This window comes from Penicillium diatomitis (assembly GCF_028827545.1).
Source record: "Penicillium diatomitis strain IBT 30728 chromosome Unknown utg000011l_segment0_segment0, whole genome shotgun sequence".
NCBI classification, from domain to species: Eukaryota; Fungi; Ascomycota; class Eurotiomycetes; order Eurotiales; family Aspergillaceae; genus Penicillium; species Penicillium diatomitis.
This window is the reverse complement of record NW_026623183.1, coordinates 138,245-158,633: the sequence shown is the minus strand read 5'-3', so window position 1 is coordinate 158,633 and position 20,389 is coordinate 138,245. Positions and strand designations below refer to the sequence as shown.

Below are 20,389 nucleotides of genomic sequence, written 5' to 3'. Positions count from 1 at the left end.
GAGCGCCAATATCTCTCCGGTCTGGAAGAGTCCGGACGTGGGGTGATCATTCTGCCAAGCGGTGAGCACGGCGCCCCGACGTCATTAGATTGGCCATCTCGATGATCGCCGTGGATTCACGGTTTGGCGTTCTCCATGGGGCTGTATAACTTCCTTTTACAACGTGCTCCCGGCTACAGCAGGTGGAAAGCGGCAAGATCACCTGGCCCTTCATGTAGATTGGGCAACTAGAGCATTGGATTTGGATACAAGCAAATTCAAATTACTCTCTTGAAAAGCTCGGCCTCTGCTAGTCACTACAGGAGAAGAATACGATTAATTCATCAGAAAATAGGTATCTAAGGTTGCTGTTGGGCCTCACGGGCTTGCCCGAGCTACCACGTTGAAGTTCTATCTCGCGCTCTCTTTTTCAATTACGCAAGACCCTCGCATCGTGCTGCTCCCTGAGTTGTTCTAGGTGCAAGATCCAATAAGCCACCACGACCCGGACTTTGTGGATGTGAACCGGGCAGGTGATTCGCCGGAGCTATATCATGTTCGAAACAACCGGCGCAAATCATCACCGAAGATGATCCGTTCCTGAGTCCATGGAGGCGGTACGTATGCTTTGGTCGCCGAGAGCAGGGCTGGTGTCAGCTAGCTTGATTGTCAGCATGGCCTCATGATGAGAGTGATCGATCTAGGGGCTTTCAGAATCGCCGATCTCCGCACATTCACTCTGGTCGTGGACTGACGAGCAAACTGGTTACTTGAGTGCTGGAAGACACAATGTGGATTGAGGATGTGGACTCGGGAGTGATTCAAGGTGGAGTCCCTCCACTCCGGTACCGCCTGTATTTCAAGTGGACGCGACCATTCGCTCAGCCCCCGGTATTGATACGGTATTCCAATGTCATCATGACTCGCGAGTCGAGGGATTACAGTAGTTGGACTTGGGGGTGTGGTTGCCCAGCAATCGACAAACTATTTTATAAACCGCCAATTCTCCCTTGATGGGCCCCAAGATCCAGAGGACACACATTCCACCCTCGCTGCTTGATGGATCTCGATTATCATACCATCATCGACATTGATTCTCAAAGCCATCACGCCGGAGGGCCCATTTACATCTTCCACCATCAATCTTTGGTTCCAATCACCCGGTCCGCTGCCGGAGCTTGGGCCCCATTTAGCTCCAAATTTGTGAAGGGAGAGAGGCCTTTACCCGCAAGCTACTACTGTTCCCCGCACCTCCAGCTGAGATTAGAGCTTCAGGCTGTGATCACTTGTGGAACACTGGAACTGGAACCTGATTACTTTCAGTAATCAGTACAGCCGTCCGTCTTGAGCTGGTCATATTACCAGTCCACTATACCGACGATCACGTTGTTCTCAAGTTCAATCCTCTCGAGCCTTTGGGTTGGCTGTGGCTCGTCCTTTGATTCGAGTGCCGTCAAGTCATTCAATTCGGAGCTCAGACCTCCGCCGTTGTTCTCAACCCCCCAGTTCCTCCCGAGTGCCAGCTCTAGACCTGTCTGACCCCTGCACTGGACTCAGACGGTCCGGTAATCGAACTGTGTCCTGCACCCCCCCCCCCCCCCCCGACCAGCGCCAGTGGTCCGACTCACGCTAGCTTTCTTCCCTTCGGCCCCTCTTTTTTCCCATCCACATCTGCGAGCTTTCTCCTCACGTTGGGTGCGATTTTGCGCGTCAAGCAACTCCAGCCCGCCACTTGGCAGGCCTTCAGCAACCCCCGGATTTGGTCCCCACAGTCTTCGTCTCCGGTTCCCCTCCACCCGCCCAAGGCTGACTTGCCCCCCAACCAGCGATCCTCACGCGTCTACCCACTCTGCTGGTGCTCATTGCCACTCCTTGTCCTCTTCACCTACTTCCCAAGTCCGTACTCTGCACCACCCACCCCTCCTTTGCATTCTCCTGGATCACGGGAACGCCGTCAGATCCTTCTGAACACATCCCGTTGTAGAGAGCTCCTTCGTCCCCCAGTTCACGTCAGCGCTGTCCGGTTCACGCAATCATCATGTTGGGCCCGCGTCTGATCCGTCCGGCGACGACCGCGCTGGCGCGCCCATTTAGCTCCTCTGTCGCGGCGTACCGGGCCCCTTCCATTCGAGACCTGACGGCGGATTCGACGGAGGAGTTCAACCGCCGGCAGAAGGAGTTCCGCGAGAACCTCGAGGAGGCTCGCAAGAGAAAAGAACTGCAAGAGAGTCAGTCTGTCGATGCTTCTGCTTCTGCCCCTGCATCCTTCTCCTTTACTTCCTCTGATTCTATGTCCCGTGAGTCCGCTCCCACTGCTCCGCATGTGAGCAATGCGAGCTTCTATGACCGAGTTCGCCCTGCGTATGATGCGGCGGAGACACTTGACAATGGGGCACTAGGCTCACTCGCCATGCACCGGTATCTAGGAGACGAAACTACGGCGGAGTCCGGGTCCAAGCGAGGCCCCCTGTCTTCCTTGATCTATGGAACCAAGGAAGGTCAGCACTTCGACAAGGACATCGAGCGATCGTTCTCACAGGTCCTCGCGCGGGGCAAATACGTTCACTCGATCGTCTTCCACGAAGTCAAGCCCGACAAGGTCGATGAGTACGTGGAACTGGTTGGGAAGTGGTATCCACGCATGGCGGGCGACGAGGAGAATCGGGTTCACTTGGTGGGCAGTTGGCGCACTCAGGTCGGCGACAACGACACATTTGGTACTTGCCATTCCTTCTCCTCCTCCATCCTTTCCCTGGGACTCTATGATCACAGAACGCCGTACTAATGGCCCCCGTACCTAGTTCACATCTGGGAGTACCAAAGGTATGAAGGCTACCACGCCTCGCTGCACAACATTGCCAGTCATCCCGAGTTCCCCGAGTTTGACCGCAAGCTCAAGAGCTTGATCAAGAGTAAGAAGACCTCCTTGATGCAAGAGTTTTCCTTCTGGCCCACCACGCCCCCTCGCAAGCTGGGCGGCCTATTCGAGCTTCGTTCGTACACGCTGCACCCCGGAAACCTGCTGGAATGGGAGACGCACTGGCGTCGCGGTCTTCACGCTCGACGGGAGGTGATGGAAGGTGTCGGCGCCTGGTTCGTGCAGATTGGTGACTTGAACACGGTACACCATCTCTGGCAGTTCGCCAACCTGGAAGAGCGAAAGGTTCGTCGGGAGCAGTCCTGGGGTGTCGAGGGCTGGGCGGAGACGGTGCACAAGACAGTGCCCCTGATCCAGAACATGCAAAGTCGCATCCTGGTTCCGATGCCATGGAGCCCTGTTGGTTAAACGGAGATTGTGCGTTCGCCGGTCTATGTCGAATGCTATCGTGTGCCTCGGGGGCAGCTTGATGAGTATGCGCATCTCCGGGCGGGACTGGGGATATTTTTCCACCGACGGGCTGCACGGGCTGCTTTTATTGCTGCTGCTCCTCTCGAAGTGGCTTGTGCAGCGACTAGTATCTTGCGCGATGACCTGGCCCTCCCGCGGAAATGTCCTCGATGTGCACTCGAGAATGGCAGTTCCCTTGAGCAATGATGGGTATGCCAGCTGTCCCATAGTACTCAGCCATACATGAAATGATAGCACTTCCAACCTTCTGTCGTGTACAACTTGACCTTTAGAACAATCTTTGAGTAACACTGACCCTGCCACGAGTCGGTCCTGTGGTATTGCCATTCAGTCGTTGTATACTCCAGAGTGCGGCCCTCGAACGACCCCACCTGCACGGTCGTTCGACTGGAGGCCGACGATTTCTCCGTCGCTCATGCAGTGGTGTCGTGACAACTCGGCAGACATCACCGTCCCCGCATCAAAGTCCTGCACGTGTCCTGGCGAGCGGCGCTGGTGGTTCCTAGATCCAGTTTGGGTGGGCTCGGATTCGTCCTTGGATATTTCGCGTGGGCCATATCCGGCGTCATTTCGCTGTCGAGCACTGCAGTGCGATGCAGTGCGACACAACAAACCGCCTTTCTTTCTGTGTAAAAGGACATCAAACGAACGGCCTCGACTCCGAGTATAGTGTCCTTACTACGATGACGAAGAACATCGTTCGATATTGACGACTACGCAACGCAAGCCAATTATTTTCCTCGCCGAACAATTTGACCGCCTGACCTCTGATCGGCAACATCGATCGCCTCTGACGCAACAGATGAGAGAACAATAAAGCGTCCCGCAAGCCGCAAGCCGCAAGCTCACCCCGAATGGGCCCCGGTCGACCTCATCCAGGCGCGTTTCAGCACTGATTCCGCTCGTGATCCGCTCCGCTTTTCTCCCCCAACGCCTGCGGGGCCTTTCTTTTAACCTTGACGCGGCCGGCTTGTCTGTTTTTTTTCCTTCTCTTTTTTTCTTTTGCCTTTTCTGCTTTGCGTCTCTTCATCCGCTAGGCTTTGACTTGCCTTACGACGTTACGAATCTTCTTTCTCCCTGTCCTGCGCGCTTTTCCCAGCAGCCATCGGCCTCAATCTCCCAATTGTCGCGTTTCGCTCCCATCACCGCGCGTTGTCGTACCGAGCTCATTTGCATTACTGCTGAAGCTTGTCCGGAACAAGCTTTTACCGCTATAGCACGGAGGCATTGAACCATATCGAAAGTGCCGCAGAAGGGAAATCGTCAAGTCCAAAAGATCAGTGACGGACTATTAGCTGCCTAGCGTCGGTCGAGGGGACAGGCGATATCCATACAGCCAAGACGCGAGCTATCGTTCTTCAAGAACCAGTCCTACCGTACAGTGCAAATTCGCAAAGATGGTCTACATCCGACAACATGTGTTACCCAACTTGCGCAACTATAAGTACGCTGGCGTTGACCACTCGCTGGTCAGTCGCTACGTTTTGAAGCCCTTCTACAGCAAGTGTGTGATCAACTTGTTTCCGATGAATATGGCGTAAGTGGCTACCAATTCACTCAAGTGTTTTCCGTGCCCCCAATTCGCTAGGTGGATTGCCTGAGACGAGCTTCGGACCAGACATCAGCATGGTCCACGGCTCGTTTCCTCCTCGTGATCGTGACCGCGGCGGGGTCATTGATGGGCGAGAAGACGGTGTGCTAATTCAACTTCTACTGCTTCTGTCGCGCTACAGACCCAATCTCGTAAGTCCATTGACCTAAGTGCTCCTCGACCGCACGCCACCCCTCGACTCGTGTCGAACGTTATGACCAGTGGGCCTATGCTGATCTTCATCGACTAGATCACTCTGACCGGATTCATGTTTGTGGTGTTTAACTTTTTGACCGTGATGTGGTACAATCCTGGCATGGACACAGACTGTCCGCCTTGGGTCTACGCAAGCTGCGCAATTGGAATGTTCTTGTACCAGACCTTTGATGCTGTCGACGGAATGCAAGCGTGAGTTTTGACCTAATGCGCGCCAATTCTGGAAGACTGTTGCTGAATGCGATCTAGGCGGAGAACGCGACAAAGTGGACCGCTGGGCGAGCTCTTCGATCACAGTACGTTGAGCTTCCAATTGATTCACCAAACGGGAAGCCCAAGGAACGTTGACTGACGATATCGCTCAGGCGTGGACGCATGCAATACGGCTCTGGGTGTGCTCATTTTCGCAGCTGCAATGAACCTGGGAAATTCGTGGATGACCATTCTGTGTCTTTTTGGATGTATGTCTGGTCTTTGCTCTCTGTCCCCCTCGAAAATCCTTCTGTGTCTGATCATCCGGTCCAGCCACCATGACGTTCTACGTGCAAACTTGGGATGAGTATTACACGAAAGTCCTGACTCTCGGTGTCATTTCCGGACCAGTCGAGGGAGTCTTGACCCTGTGCACAGTCTACGCTATTACCGCCTACCAGGGTGGAGGTAGCTTCTGGCACCAGCCCATGATGGAGACCGTTGGTGTGACCAAGCCCAGCTTCCTCTCCCAGCAGGTGTATGAAATGCCCTTCACGCAGTGGTACCTGGTCTACGGTGCCTTTGTACTCTTTTTCGCCACCGGCTCGAGCATTTGGAATGTGATGCAGGTGCGCCGTCAGCGCGGACAGGACCCGTACACTTCGCTGTACGGTCTGCTGCCCATGGTTGCCATCTGGACACTGGTGCCGGCCTACCTCTATCTGCAGCCGACGATTTTGGAAAGCTACTCCATCCCCTTCAGCTTGTATGTCGGTCTGGTGAACGCCTACGCTGTGGGCCGTATGATTGTCGGTCACTTGGTGCAGTCTGGTTTCCCATACCACAATATCCTTTTGTACCCATTGGCACTTGCAGTTCTGGACAGTGCCGGGCCGGCCGTTGATCTCTGGGCAGCTCCTCTGCTGGGACATGGACCTTACCAGATCATGTTTGTGTTTGTGTGTCTTGGTCTCTCGGTTGGTGTCTATGGAAGCTTTGTGGTAAGTTTTGTTTCTGTCTACTTCGGTGGCACTCTTTGGTCTCTCTCCCCCCGAGGCCCGCCCGAGGAGGATCAACTAACACAGTGACCTCTAGTACGACGTGGTCACCACCATCTGTGATTACAACGACATCTGGTGTCTGACAATCAAACACCCCTTCGTCGAAGAGACCGAGCGCAAGACCGAAAACGACGCAATCAAGGTTGCCGTCGAGTCCACTCAGAAGAAGACTCTATAGACAAGCGGTATCTTTCAGTTGAGGACCTGAACTGCACGATACTCAATGTGTACCGTCTTGTGTGGGTTGCTCGAATGCGAAGGAAGCATGCCGTGGATCACAGCAAGCACCTGTTTCAATCAACTCTTGCTGCGATTGAATGCTTAGACGAATGGGAGGTGTATGCGGTGGAGGTAATGATTTCATGTCGAGGAGGATCAAGATGACGCATGGAAAGACCCTGGCGGATGCTCAGGTCCTTTCAATTCAGATCTTTAATGTGTTTTTGTGGCTCGCTAGAATACTTGCTTTTTTCATAACAACGACTTGCTTGTGTTCTATGATTGGGGTTTTGCTCTGATTTCCTTTGTGTTGGTAACTTCAATGTTAATGATCGAGTACACAATCCGTTGAATAGGGATCAGACCGCTCCATTGATTGGCGTATGGCTCCCTTCGTCTCCATAGCAAGCGGGCCGTGATCGCTTCACCCGTCCATGAAGAGTACCGACGGAGATGGAGAGTGCACCCAGTTTGGAGTTTGGACTCGATCGAGTTCTATGGTCTTCTATTTCTTCTTACGGGGTAGACTGAGATCTCATCAGATCCCGGCAATCCATGCGGCCCGATAGCAAAACAGTGTTTTGGCTACATCAATGATTCACCCATCAGTCATTCCAGCGGAAGGTATGGAGTACCGACTACCAGTACCTAGTACCTAGTGTAGTAGGGAATCCGGTTGCATGTACCTAGAGCAGATGGTTTGCAGAGGTGCGTGTGCCTGATGGTGGCCTGACAGTCGGGAGAGACTATTTGGGCATTACGAGAGGGGGTCAATCAACTTGACAACCTAAGGAATCCAAGAAGGAATCCAAGGAGGACAACCAAGGAGGACAAACAAGGAATTGAACGACTTCATGGGATCCGGGAGATCCATCGGAGAAGGGGATTGAGGGTTCAGGACAGTCTTTGCAGTCGGATGCTTTTGCATTGCAATGAGACACTCTTTCTGATCTTCACTTGTGCCCCTTGACAAATGTTATACGGTCGGGCTGGGAGATCTCTGGACGTGCGTGCTAGTGGTTGTGGTTTGGTTCCTCTATGACTCGACCTGTCTGGTGAGACCAGACTGCCTTGAGCATTCCCCTCTACACTAGGTACCTACCGAACAGGGCTACCCAAGAATCGGGTAAGACCAAGCACAGTAAGACCCAGAGTAAGCAGTGCGACTGCTAGTTAGTTAAGCACCCGTCCGGGAGTGGTGTCACGTGGACCGCGCGAGGGCTGGAAAGGCACTCGATTGTCGATGAGCAGCACTTGACTGCTTGCCCGATTGTGCAGGCAGAACCTTGGATGAGACTCACGGGACTGGGGTCAAGAGGAAAACGAGTGGCAAAATCCAGAAGCCGGAACCAGCTGAAAGGCGGTGGGATTGGCGGGACTGCCTCGTCCGTGCCACACCCTGTAAGAAGCCCAGTCAAGCGAGGGCTGTAACCCTACCCCATCAAATCCTCTCAAACTTCTCCCCTACCCTCCCCATTCCCGTGTTCACACAAGGCCATCGCTATCAGCGCCATTCATCAACTCACTCGCTGATCAAAATCCGTCAAGATGGTGAGTTCCGCATCACCCTCATCTCGGTCCCTGTCCCGCCGAATCGCTGTCGAAATTTTACACCTCAAATCGATCGGTTTTCGATGCATCGGACATGGGAGAAAGGATCGCCACAGTCGAAAAAAAAAAGTCATCACTTGCTAACGTGACCTGACGTTTATTAGGTTCTCGCGGTCGACCTCCTCAACCCCACGCCTCAGGCTGAGGCTCGCAAGCACAAGCTGAAGGTACGATCAATCACCAGTTTTCGATGATTCGACATGTTTGGACCGCACGATTTGATGACGGGGAATGGGAGTTGTCACGAGACTGGAAAGGTTGCGGGAGAGACACGGATCCAACTTTCTCTCCATACCACTCGGGCCAAACAAGAAACGTCGTTCGATCAATGACAACATCGACTTCACAATCTTCAATTTCAATCTCTCAACACTCTCGCATCCACATCGCAGTCTCCGACACCTCTCTTTCCATGAAAATCATCGTCACTGGGTCACTTGTCAAATCATGGATAAGGTCCATACATCCGGATCTTCAGTACTGACGAGTCTATTCACCGCAGATGCTTGTGCCCCAGCCCCGCTCCTTCTTCATGGACGTCAAGTGCCCTGGTTGCTTCACCATCACCACCGTCTTCTCCCACGCCCAGACCGTCGTCATCTGCGCTGGCTGCTCCACCGTTCTGTGCCAGCCCACCGGTGGCAAGGCCCGCTTGACTGAGGGCTGCTCGTTCCGCCGCAAGTAAACGAGACGCGCAAATGAAATTTTTTTTAATTGTTATGTCTTGTTGAAACGCACAGAGGATAGCATGGAGCAATTAGGATGAAAATACCAGTTCCGGGTTTTTGACCTCTCGCTTTCGGGATGGTAACTACGGAGGCCACCCCGTCAAAATGTCACATACCAATTTCAACCTTTCTTCTTTACTCTCCACGCCTCCCTGCAACCCCGATCTCCACTTTTTTCTTCGCGGGGATTTGGATGACAGGAAGCGGAAAGTGAAGCACAAGGGGCTCTGTCAAATCTTTCCGCCTCAGAAAAGCGCGAACGAATAACGACCGTGACGATTTAAAAGACACTTGACTTTTCCAAGTGTTGTTGATTCAGCCCTTCTGTCGAACGTTCCCGAATTCATTTCGCTCGCGATCTACTGAATCGTTTTTCTGCACTCGGGCCCTTTTGTTCCCTTTTTGCTTCCGCTTTCTCATCCATAAACCTGCGACGAAAAGCTTCTTTTATTCCTCCCTCCCCTCCCCCCAAAAAAAAGAAATTTGAGTTGTGACATTTGATCAACATTGCGGTTTTCTTATTCTTAAATCCGCTCATCCACGTGCTTGATGATGCTATTACAGCAGACGCATGTTCTAGTCTTGTCTTGTTTTGCTCTTCTCTACTCTTGCTCTTTAATTTCCGCTCCTTGCTGGGTCTCACGACCCTCATTGTTTTCTGTTGCGTATTGGATGGCAGATAGAAGATGGAATGCCTCGCCGGCCCAACCCCACAACCCACCTGATATTCCCTCCAAAAAACCGGCCGAAAAAAGAGCATCTGATAGCATCTGTGTGCCGAGGGAGTTCCGGATATCTGACACGTTGGCACTTTGTCTGTCTTGGTGCCTCGATTTTTTTTCCTGTGCTTTTGCTTTGGTCTTGAGTATTTGTTCTCTTGCCCTGTCCAAGTGTTTATTGTTTTTTGTAAAATCGTGGTATGCTTCCAATCGAGGTATTTCCAGTAAATTGGGACATTCTTGTAGACCTGTAGACATGTACAGTAACAGGTACTAACTATATACTATAGTCTATACTTCATTCCTTATGAAATATATGTAAGAGCAACCTTACACGCTCTGCCATACCTTCAGCTGCATGGAATGAAATGACACCCACTACGGTGGCACGTCCGCTTTTCCTGCCACAATGGCTCAGCAACGCACTGACGAACCTATGCCTCTGTCTATCTGGAGGTTTTCTCAAGTTGACTTAGCAAACTCAAGTGAAATGCCCGTCATCAACTTTAGACTCGGTACGTACTTAGCGGGTAGTCCAACTTCAAGAAACACTCAAGTTCTCATGGAAACCGCGCGGCAGTTGTGCACGTGTACCTCTGTCTACCTAGACTCGAGTGTCTCCCGGAGGCAGACCTGTGCGCGGGTCGTTGGTGGGAGTTTGGGTGATTTGGTCGTTTTGAGGGTAGGAGGGAGGCATTGGAAGGATAGGTACCGTAGGTTGGAGTCGCTGATGCGAGTTGTGATGTTGACGTGGGTGTTTCTTTAGGACTGGATTGAGGTCTTGAAGGTGATTGAGGTTCGTATGGATTCATCGGCGCAGTTGATGCGAGATGGACTCGATTCGTGAGTCCACCTACTAGCTACTAGCTTCATGTTAAGCTTGGGGTTGGATTCCAGGGGGAGGTTACTCTGCGTATTTGCCACCTACGCAGCTGCCCGATTTATGAGTTTACAATTTACACAGTTTGTCGTGGTGGTCCGCTGGATGACGTACAGCAGAGGCTTCTTGTCTATAGTTTGTACAGTATACAGTATATGCACTGGTTTATTTAGCACAACTCACGTCCAGGAGCATCCAATGCATCACCTGTCAAAGACACGAATTGATCATTTTGGGCGGTCCAGCAATTGCCGCCGTACGTTGACGTCACGCAGCCAGGTAAGATCGACAAAGGTAGCTGGAGTATTCTACTATCCTTCGATTCCCGAGTGAGTAGCACAAGAGAATCGCTCGCCGCGGACTTATGTCTAGAGTGATGTCCAGAGCTATTAGACAAGATCTAGTGAATGACTTGTCCTTGAGCAGGAGCCTTCATGCTTATGTAGGTATTGCTCGTCTGAAGAGACGATCCATTCAGTATCCTCAAGAGACATTCATGTTCCATGGGGAATTACTGTTGATCCCCAGACACCGTAGAGACGGTCAAATGCAAAAGAAAAGCTCGAGAAAAGGAGGTGACGTGCCCTAATATTCAAGTCTTTTCCTGAATGCAGGACTATGACCCGAAATGGCAAGAGGGCGGATGGAGATATTTTATAATAACCCCGGTGAAATAAGCATCGGCGGTTTCAACTTGTCAAACCGACATGACCGTGCATTTCTCCAGCACTCGAGGCGCAAGAATCTTGACTTTAAACCTCGGCCACCGCCTTGGCCTTGGCCTTGATGTCAGGGCCAAAGTCAACCGGGTTGGAAGGATCCCCACCAGTCATCATCGCCAACTTGCCAGAGGTATCGTTGGCCAAGACACTCGTGAACTGGTTCCGGCCCACGACTTCCTGAACGGTCTCACGAGCCTTGTGATCGCCTGAAGCGTATTCGTTCGCGTCCACTGACTTCAGAGAGTTGTGGGTGTTCTTGACAAAGTCACACAGGAAGAAGAGGGTCGGGTGAGGCGTAGGAGCGGCCATCTGGGGATGGGCCTCGAAGGCCCTATTGAGACTGTATCAGTATCGAGTGATAATGGCGGCCGATTTGCTGGAAAAGCTGAAGGCTTGGATCGCGTGAATCGCCAATGCTTCCTGGGTCTGCAAGAGCGGGGAGAGTGAAGCGGAGAGAGGCTAGTCGAGTGCTCTTGTATAGTTCACAATGAGGGCAGAGATGTAGCAAGAAAGCATTGTTGTCGAGGTAAAGCAATGCGAGCAGCAATGCGCAAACTCGCTCATCAGGAGAGTATGCATGATGGATGTTCCTCTGTTCGGGAATCTCCAACTCTCCTTTCTCCAGCTCAGGCACCCATCCATATTCTCCAGTGTAGGGAGGGATGAAGTTCAGTAGTCAGGTAAACATACTCAATCAGCTCCTTCATCTTGGCATCAAGCGCCGCAATGTCAACATTTTGTTGAGAAGACATTGTGTGTATGGTCACTGAATTCCTTTTACCAGGATTCAGTCAATAGATATGCAAGTGTATGGAAAGTGTAAACAGGATTGAGTCTGTTGACGTGACGCAAGTTGATGGATCCTTTCTGGGGCAAGGGCTTGCTGAGTTACCTAAGCACGTCAGTGGGGCCGTTCCCCTCCCGCCGGCGCCTCGCCCCTCTCCGCTTTGACCGCCCAGGAAATCGACCAGTTGGCCAGTTGAGCCCGGCAAAAGTACCCGCCATCCTGCCTGGGCACTTAGTAAGTTTTTACTTACTGAGCGGATGTCGGTCATGTGACTATAGATTTCCCCCTGGGCCCCAACAGGAGGCAGGCTTATCTTATCGCCCGTCCGTCTTGTCCCCGCCAGTCCGCGACGGAGATTACAGATTGTTTCAGAGGAGTCGAGGCCGAGGGCGCCATTGTCACCATTCAACTCCACCAGTTCAATTGATTCCTCCCCTTTGCTGGAAAATCCCACTCTCTTTCTCCAGCCCCTTTACTTCACTGAAGATCTTCCGAATTCATGATCAGAGCCCCACAAAGACTCTCGTTGACCTTGCATCACTTGATTGCTCCCAGTCGTTCTCTAATCACTACCACCACCATGGCTCCAAACCCATCAGCCGCCTCAGGACGCCCGCCATTGAGAATCCTCATGCTCCACGGCTACACGCAATCAGGCCCTCTCTTCCACGCCAAAAGTCGTGCTCTCGTCAAGCACATCCAAAAGAACTTCCCCTCTCACGAAGTGGTGGCATCATACCCCACAGGACCGTTGAAATTACGACCCAGCGATGTGCCCGGCTACGAACCCTCCGAAGGAAATGGTACCAATAACGAGGACGAAATCGAAGCATACGGGTGGTTCCGCCGATCTAATACCTCCGATCCTCCCCTCTACCAGGGTCTCGAAGACGGTCTGGCCGCCATTGCCAAAGTTCTCTCCGAAGAAGGACCCTTTGACGGTGTGATTGGGTTCTCGCAGGGTGCTGCCATGGTAGGCATGGTCGCCGGACTGTTGGAGACAGGCCGACAGGAGGCCTTTGCACATTTCGAACAACACGATTCCGGAGGAGCGTCGGGGATCCCGTACCCAGCATCCTTTGCTGCGCCCGACTTCCAGCACCCCCGTTCAAGTTTGCAATCGCATACAGTGGGTTTCGATCTCCGGGTCCTCGGTATCGAGGATTCTATGAGAACCCGCCTCTCCAGACCCCCGTGCTGCATGTGCTGGGGTCGTTGGACGCAGTGGTGGAGGAGTCGAAGAGTCGAGCATTGATCGAGGCGTGTGCGGGCAAGCCCGAGGCAGATGGGTTGGTGGTATGGCACCCCGGCGGTCATTTCTTGCCCAGTCAACGGCCGTACCTTGATGCTGTTGCGCGCTTTATACGGGAGCAGTTAGAGAAGAACGACGGCAAGAAGAAGACGGAAGAGGAGGAGGAGGAGGATGTCAACGATATGGATGTTCCTTTCTAGGCTCGCTAGGGTCTCATGGTGAAGAGAAGAAAATTGAGTACATAGACATGTAAATACTGGATGGACGACGATAGCACCTGCTTTTAGACGCTACGTTTCATGGATATAATAGAGAAGACATTCACCTCTACTTGAACTAGCCTCCTCCTCCTCGGTTCAAAGACACTACAAACTTGAAACTACACGCCCGCTGACGGATCGCGATTGTCAATCTAGTGATCTACTGTTCCACAATGCTACTCGAGATTTCGGTCAAGTCATTGAAGACGCAAGGTGCTGATTCTTTATGACGTCTTCTAGATATGAGGTCTAGCGACGACAGATTCTAAGCATTACAGCAGACTCGTCATCGACGGTTACCATGACAAGTTCCTTCGCTTCTAACGGGCCTTGCTTTTCTCGCCACGGGAAGGCAAGATGCGAGCCATCATCTCCTCCTTGGTGATCAGGTGGTCGATGCGTTCCAACAGCCCCAACAAGCTCTTCATGTCACTGCTCCACTCGTTAAGCACATCATCTGCATCGCGAGGCTTGGCAAAGTTGACAAGCCGAGCAGGTCGGTCGATCTTCGCGTAGATCGTCTTTGACGTCACGAGCTCACTGATGTACTTCTCGGTCTCCTCCTCGGTCAAATCCAACAGTTGGGTGAGGCGGGGCAGTTGGATGCGAGTGTAGTATTTGGCCACAACGCGCACGTTGTGTTCAATCACTCGCTTCCTCAAATCTTGCCACCGGCGATGAGCCTGGTCATCGGCTGACTGTTGGGGCTGAGCATCAAACACGTCGGTCTTGCAAAGGTGAGGGCCGAATTGCTCAGCGACCATGGGCCAGCGCATCAGCTCGGGGATAGTGAAAAGCTTGATCAATTGAGCCTCGGCCGGAACCTGCGACAGCCGAGGGTCCTGCTGGATGCGGTGCAGTAGATCAGACTGTTCGTTGTCATAGGGAGACAGGACGATGAAGTAGATGATGCGAGCCAGAGACTGTTATAGATGAGTCCCATGGTCAGTACAACCTTTCTCTTCAGCGGGACGGAAAGCGTAAGCGGACTCACTGCTCGCAATTGAGCCGGATTCTTCTCAACGGCCTCGGTGTCCAGCACTTCTCGATAGTGCTTGCAAACATCCAGATACTTGAAGTCATGGTTTGCCAACGTGATCTGCTGGTCGTAGTATCGTAGCTTGAGGTCGGTCACATCGTCGTCCACTTCCATTGGCGGCTCATCGGGTCCGCGAGTCTTCTCTCGTTCCTCCGCCTGCTTCTTCAACTTTTCAATCTCCTCGGCAGTCTTCTTGGGTTTCCGCGCGAAATACCGCTTGTTGATCTTCCGGATAAGGATCGACGCTTGTGTCCAGTCTCCACGCTCGATACACAGCGCAACTTGCTCCAGGATAAACTCGGTCTTTTCCCTCCGAGTCATTGAACCGAATGTCTCCACCTGCAGTTCACACAAGATGTCGGTCGCGGCATTGAGATCTCCTTGCGATTTTTTGATATTTGACAGGATTCGTGTGACACGAGCTCGCTCGACTTCGACAAAGATCTGTTGCGATGGACAGTGTCAATTACTGTAAATGGGCCAACTACCTAGGTCGAAGTGGCTTCCGTCCTTACCTTGCCTTCGGTGACTGTTCGTAGAGTTTCAATGACGGAAAGCTTCACGTCCATGTTTGGAGTATCATCCAGGAACTTCATCACCTCTTGGACCATCCGCGTCGTCGCCTGCTTGAGCTGCGCATGTTTCTTGGATAGGACCAGCACCTGGTCGTTGAGGAGACTCCAGTCACCGGACTTCTTGCAGATAGTGACAATGGCAATGAGGACACGGGAGGTTGTGGCAAGATCAGAAGCCTGTCATAGCGGATTATGAGGGTTAGTCGATCAAGGATTCACGGGCTCGGCGACCGGGTAATAGCGCACCTGTCGAGCTTGCTTCTCCAGCACTAGCAACTTATCGATCGCGCCTTGAGTATTGGTCTAAGGAGGAAGCGCACTGTGAGTATTCATTCCGGGACATGGTAGATGCTATCTGAGCCGTACCTTGGCCAAGGTCTCGGCCTCTGGGATGACCTTGTCGGCATCCTTGGAGAAGTCCTTCTCCGGCTTCAGCAGACCGTCAGACATGATGACGAATATGGTTTCACAACAATCAAAAGTTGGCGCGAGGAATTCGTAGTGTTGGGCGTTGATACGTGGCAAAGGGAGCACGGACAAAACGCAATGGTCAAAACAAAAAGCACAATGACCAGGTTGCAATGTAAATTGAGTGAGAGCGGATGACGATGCTGAAGCTCAGGCGGTCGGTCCGCCCTTGGGCCTGGGGCGCTGAAGCTGCGAGCTTCAAGTCACGTGACATTTGCCATGTCCAGTCCGAAGGCTCAGGTACTTACGTTCGGGTACATTGCAGCAGTATGACAAGGTTGTAGACTGGGTACTGGTAGTGATCTCCTCTACAGTTCATTGGGTGTATGTCACGGAAGCCCTTTGTAGCTTTGTGGGCTATATATGTGCATCTGAATAGCGCGACAGTCACTGTTGAATCGCGAATGCATGTAAACTATCGCCTAAGTGTGTGTCCTGAGTCATGCAATTTGGAGTCCAACATTTCGAGGCCCCTTTCAAGACCTATCTATATTTTGTATCTAGGAACATCGCTAGATCATGTAAAGCTACCTGCTGTCTGCAAAGTACGGGACCTGTTGTAAAAAGTGGACGTGATCGACGCAATTGATTCAATCTAGAATTTTAGGTATTCAATCGGCGTAGTATCTCCTGAGGTGAAGTACTACTGCTTCTCTTTTCCTCTTGACTTGTCAACGACAAAATAGTTACTACATACTACATATTACATGAACATGTAGGGTTAAAGAATGGGCGAACGAAGTCCGGGTACGCAGCCGTGCGGCGATATCTGATTACACATGCGAATTGATCGCTCCAGTCCGGCTGCTACTTACGATACCTGCTAACCTGGTGACTTATCTGCTTGTGCCACAAGTGGGTGGTTGCCGGTTCTGGCGTGCTCTGACTCCGGTTCCTGGATGAGGTGACTGACCACTCCCGATGTTCGGATTGTCTTTGCAATCACGCAATTTCGCCCTAAACCGCTTTGGGAATGACAGATGTATAGAGATTCTTTGGCTACCAGATGACTCTTTCGCTAAAGTCAGACAGAGCCTTCTGCGATTTCACAATCGTTTCTCTGGCCATCTTCTACATACATATCTTGTTCCTTTTCGGATCTCTTTGCTCCTGCGCACATCAAGACTCGAGACAAACCCTCTCGTGATCACTGGCCTGAATTTCTTCATTGGCTCGGGAGTCCTTATCAGTACCCGCTATCAAGCATTTCGGAGATCTAATCGCAGAATCTCCGCGGAAGTGGCAGTCGGCGCAACTTGACAAATTGAGAGTCCTGTCTGTCCATCGAGCTCAGTTTTCCATATATTCGGGCTCAATTCTATCCGTGAAGGACAGATAATTGTGCCCGTTGTTGGAACCCGAGTCGCGACTTTATCACCTACTCGGACGCAACAACTGCACTCGCCGTTATCGGGAGGGGCATCCCGCATTCAAAGGCGAATTGTGCCCGCAGACATAATGAAGGACGCTTCCAATGGTGTCGGTCCTGTGCCATTGCTGACCTCATGGAATGTCAAGTCTCATATCCATTTGATTATTGGTGCAAATCCTTTGGCCGCTTCGCGGTGTGCGAAAAGTATCGAGGCTGGCGCCAAGCCAGTTGTCATTGCCCCAGAGACCACGAACCTGCACTACACACTTTCGGAGCACATCTCCCGAGGAGATGCCCAATTGATTCGTCGCGAGTTCCGTGACGAGGACGTGACCAAGTTGGGTCGAGAGGAAGTTGACCATGTGGTAGATACGGTTTTTGTGACACTTGGCGCAAGTCATCCACTTAGTAAGTTGTCGCCTTGCATGAGACTCAAAAAGCCGGGAACTTCGCTGATCAAGCATTCCATTGAAGGCGCACATATATCGAGACTCTGTCAACGGCTTCGAATCCCCGTCAATGTATCCGATGCTCCGGATCTTTGCTCCTTCTCGTTGCTTTCCACATACTCTGACGGTCCGTTGCATATCGGTATAACAACCTCGGGTCGTGGGTGCAAGCTTGCTTCGCGCTTGCGAAGGGAGATTTCTGCCTTTCTTCCGGCCAAGCTGGGCTCAGCCATTGACCGACTGGGAAGTGTGCGCCGAAGACTGTGGGAGGAAGATCATGCGGCTGGACTCGGCGAAGCCAACGCCGATGGTGAGGGTGATGACGATGATGCCCTGGGCCAGAAGCATACGTTCAATTCCCTTGTGACGGAAAACGATGCGTCTGCGGCCAAGACGAGGCGGATGCGGTGGTTGTCACAGATCTGCGAATATTGGCCGCTTCGCAAACTTGCCTCGATCACCGACGAGGATATCGAGACTATTCTCCAAGCATACTCTGCCGATAAAAATTCAAGTAACGAGCAAAAATTGGTCAACGGCGCACAGAGCCCGAGCGGCATTTCTCAGAAAGGCAGAATTGTTCTCGCGGGCTCAGGACCCGGCCATCCTGATATGCTCACGCGAGCAACATACAAAGCCATTCAGTCCGCTGACATTGTCCTCGCTGATAAGCTTGTGCCGGCGCCGGTTTTGGAACTGATTCCCCGCAGGACGGAGGTTCATATTGCGCGCAAATTCCCCGGCAATGCTGACCAAGCTCAAGAGGAGTTGTTGCAAATGGGAATCACAGCTTTGAGGAAGGGGCTGCGCGTCCTGCGTTTGAAACAGGGAGATCCTTATCTCTATGGTCGTGGAGCTGAAGAGTTTGAGTTCTTCCGTGCGGAGGGCTATACTCCCGTCGTACTACCTGGTATCACCAGCGCGATGAGTGCGTCGTTGTTCGCTGACATCCCAGCTACTCATCGTGGTGTCTCCGATCAAGTCCTGGTCTGCACAGGAACGGGTCGCAAGGGAGCCGCACCAGAGCCGCCGGCATATGTGCCTACCCAAACAGTCGTCTTCTTGATGGCCCTTCATCGGCTGTCGGCTCTGGTAGAGTCTCTCACCACCCACCTGCACGAGGATGCCACACGCTCTCGGCCTCTATGGCCGAAGGAGACACCCTGCGCAATCGTGGAGCGTGCATCGTGTCCTGACCAACGTGTTGTCAGGTCTACCCTCGAGCATATTTGTCTGGCATTCGAAGAAGCCGGGTCTCGGCCACCAGGCTTGCTAGTTGTCGGTGCCAGCTGCCACGTTCTCCATCGACCTGCTCACGATCAGAAGTGGGTCATTGAAGAAGGCTTCCACGGACTCGATGGATTACAGCTGGAAAGTGATGCTGCAATGTCTGTGATTGAGGCGCAATGATTCGATTGCTTCTCGCTGGTCATTCCAGCGGCCAGATGTTGTTTCTTTCGTTCGTCATTATCGATTTCGTTTGTCGCGAAGAATTGTATATAGACAGGATTCAGATACCCACATGAGCATTGGACGGCTGGCGGAATTGCACCATGGCCTTGATTCATTTAACATTTTACTGCATTGTAGTACCATACAAAGTAACCGGAAAGCTTTCCTGATTTCGATCCAGGGCGTACTGTCAATGCTGTCAATGTAGGTTGGAATGTGCTCAATACATTAATCAGACAATCCTGACATGTCAGGTGATTAGAGTCCAGCGATGACGCCACCGGCCTCTCGGTCTTAACAAGCCTGCCGGACACCGCTCGCTGGCTCTCTCTCTCTCTCTCTCTCTCCCACTTTGCTTCCCCCCCCCCCCCCCCGCAGTTGTACTTTCTCCAACAAAACATCTGTTTCTCCGCTCTCACAGCACCATTTCTGAGTCACTATACAAGTGTACATAACTAACAGACAAAAAATGCCATCAACATCCCACCTCCCTCTATTTGGCGGACCCAGGTACCTCTACACCTCCAAGCGCTTCGAAGCCCTCCTTCTCCCACACCATCAATGCTAACTCTACCATTCAATCCAGAGCCTGGTCCCAAGACGACTGGGTCGCCTCCGACGACCGAGTCCGCGGCGGCGCCTCCCAATCCGAGCTAACCTGCTCCGCATCCTCCCTGGTCGCCAAATTCCACGGAACCCTCGACATCACAGCCCTCGGCGGAGCAGGCTTTGCTTCGCAGCGCACGAGAGGCGACGATCGCAAGTGGGATCTTTCACGATACGACGGCATCGAGCTCGTCATTGACAGTTCCGACGGCAAGAAGTACACTCTGACGCTTAAGGATGAGATTCTGCCCAAACGGCCGGATGGTCGTGAGCAGAGCACGGTGAGTTGGGAATATGATTTCCGCACGCGGGGTCGTCAGACGATCTTTGTGAAGTGGAGTGATTTCCGGGCGACATATCGTGGGAGGGAGAAGGAGGATGCGGAGCCGTTGGATTTGAAGAATATCAAGAGGTTCAGTATAATGATTAGAAGGTACGTGATGGTTACGCATCCAGGATGTACGGACTGTGTGTTCTATGATGTTGTCGGCGGAGCCTGAAGGCTGACTTTACTAGTTTCTTCGGGGGTCAGGAAGGAGCGTTCTCTCTAAATATCGTTTCCATTGCTGCGTTGCGGACGGAGCGATACCTGGATGAACCTGAAAATGAGTCCATTGACGAGGTTCTGTACGAGAAGTCCAAGGAGGAGGACACACCAAACAGTCCCCGTGAAAGACGTCAGGGATGGTTAGGCTGGTTGACATCCTGTCTTCTCTGAAGATTCATAATCATGAAACGGTGAAAAATGGATGGTTGACCATCAGAGAGTTTTGTTTATACAAGATGAATGGAATGTACAATCACAACAATACAGATTAGATTCATTCTGTTCACGTGTACCGTCACACCGTGTTCGCGGGTT

At 52.2% G+C, this 20,389-nt stretch overlaps 8 protein-coding genes across 8 annotated transcripts; 6 read left to right on the top strand and 2 right to left on the bottom strand.

Moving 5' to 3' along the window:
* Positions 1–2,017: 2,017 nt before the first annotated feature.
* N7539_007743 (NIPSNAP family protein) lies at positions 2,018–3,265 on the top strand (the record flags this gene model as incomplete). The annotated part of the gene is made up of 2 exons (XM_056937344.1): positions 2,018–2,696; positions 2,781–3,265. 2 exons carry the CDS (start codon positions 2,018–2,020, stop codon positions 3,263–3,265), a joined length of 1,164 nt encoding a protein of 387 aa, XP_056787209.1.
* Positions 3,266–4,725: 1,460 nt separating this feature from the next.
* N7539_007742 (aminoalcoholphosphotransferase) lies at positions 4,726–6,566 on the top strand (the record flags this gene model as incomplete). The annotated part of the gene is made up of 7 exons (XM_056937343.1): positions 4,726–4,832; positions 4,891–5,071; positions 5,170–5,327; positions 5,385–5,431; positions 5,501–5,596; positions 5,661–6,328; positions 6,423–6,566. 7 exons carry the CDS (start codon positions 4,726–4,728, stop codon positions 6,564–6,566), a joined length of 1,401 nt encoding a protein of 466 aa, XP_056787208.1.
* Positions 6,567–8,155: 1,589 nt separating this feature from the next.
* Positions 8,156–8,903, top strand: N7539_007741 (40S ribosomal protein eS27; the record flags this gene model as incomplete). Its single annotated transcript, XM_056937342.1, has 3 exons — positions 8,156–8,158; positions 8,323–8,385; positions 8,721–8,903. The coding sequence occupies 3 exons, from the start codon at positions 8,156–8,158 to the stop codon at positions 8,901–8,903; spliced, it is 249 nt and encodes an 82-aa protein (XP_056787207.1).
* Positions 8,904–11,297: 2,394 nt separating this feature from the next.
* On the bottom strand, positions 11,298–12,019 carry N7539_007740 (uncharacterized protein; the record flags this gene model as incomplete). Its single annotated transcript, XM_056937341.1, has 2 exons — positions 11,298–11,598; positions 11,958–12,019. The coding sequence occupies 2 exons, from the start codon at positions 12,017–12,019 to the stop codon at positions 11,298–11,300; spliced, it is 363 nt and encodes a 120-aa protein (XP_056787206.1).
* Positions 12,020–12,634: 615 nt separating this feature from the next.
* Positions 12,635–13,506, top strand: N7539_007739 (alpha/beta hydrolase; the record flags this gene model as incomplete). Its single annotated transcript, XM_056937340.1, has 2 exons — positions 12,635–13,183; positions 13,243–13,506. The coding sequence occupies 2 exons, from the start codon at positions 12,635–12,637 to the stop codon at positions 13,504–13,506; spliced, it is 813 nt and encodes a 270-aa protein (XP_056787205.1).
* Positions 13,507–13,886: 380 nt separating this feature from the next.
* On the bottom strand, positions 13,887–15,630 carry N7539_007738 (proteasome regulatory particle lid subunit RPN5; the record flags this gene model as incomplete). The annotated part of the gene is made up of 5 exons (XM_056937339.1): positions 13,887–14,489; positions 14,561–15,049; positions 15,121–15,357; positions 15,427–15,483; positions 15,547–15,630. 5 exons carry the CDS (start codon positions 15,628–15,630, stop codon positions 13,887–13,889), a joined length of 1,470 nt encoding a protein of 489 aa, XP_056787204.1.
* Positions 15,631–17,106: 1,476 nt separating this feature from the next.
* N7539_007737 (putative siroheme synthase) lies at positions 17,107–18,879 on the top strand (the record flags this gene model as incomplete). The annotated part of the gene is made up of 1 exon (XM_056937338.1): positions 17,107–18,879. One exon carries the CDS (start codon positions 17,107–17,109, stop codon positions 18,877–18,879), a length of 1,773 nt encoding a protein of 590 aa, XP_056787203.1.
* Positions 18,880–19,390: 511 nt separating this feature from the next.
* On the top strand, positions 19,391–20,245 carry N7539_007736 (CIA30 family protein; the record flags this gene model as incomplete). Its single annotated transcript, XM_056937337.1, has 3 exons — positions 19,391–19,431; positions 19,508–19,960; positions 20,044–20,245. 3 exons carry the CDS (start codon positions 19,391–19,393, stop codon positions 20,243–20,245), a joined length of 696 nt encoding a protein of 231 aa, XP_056787202.1.
* Positions 20,246–20,389: the final 144 nt, after the last annotated feature.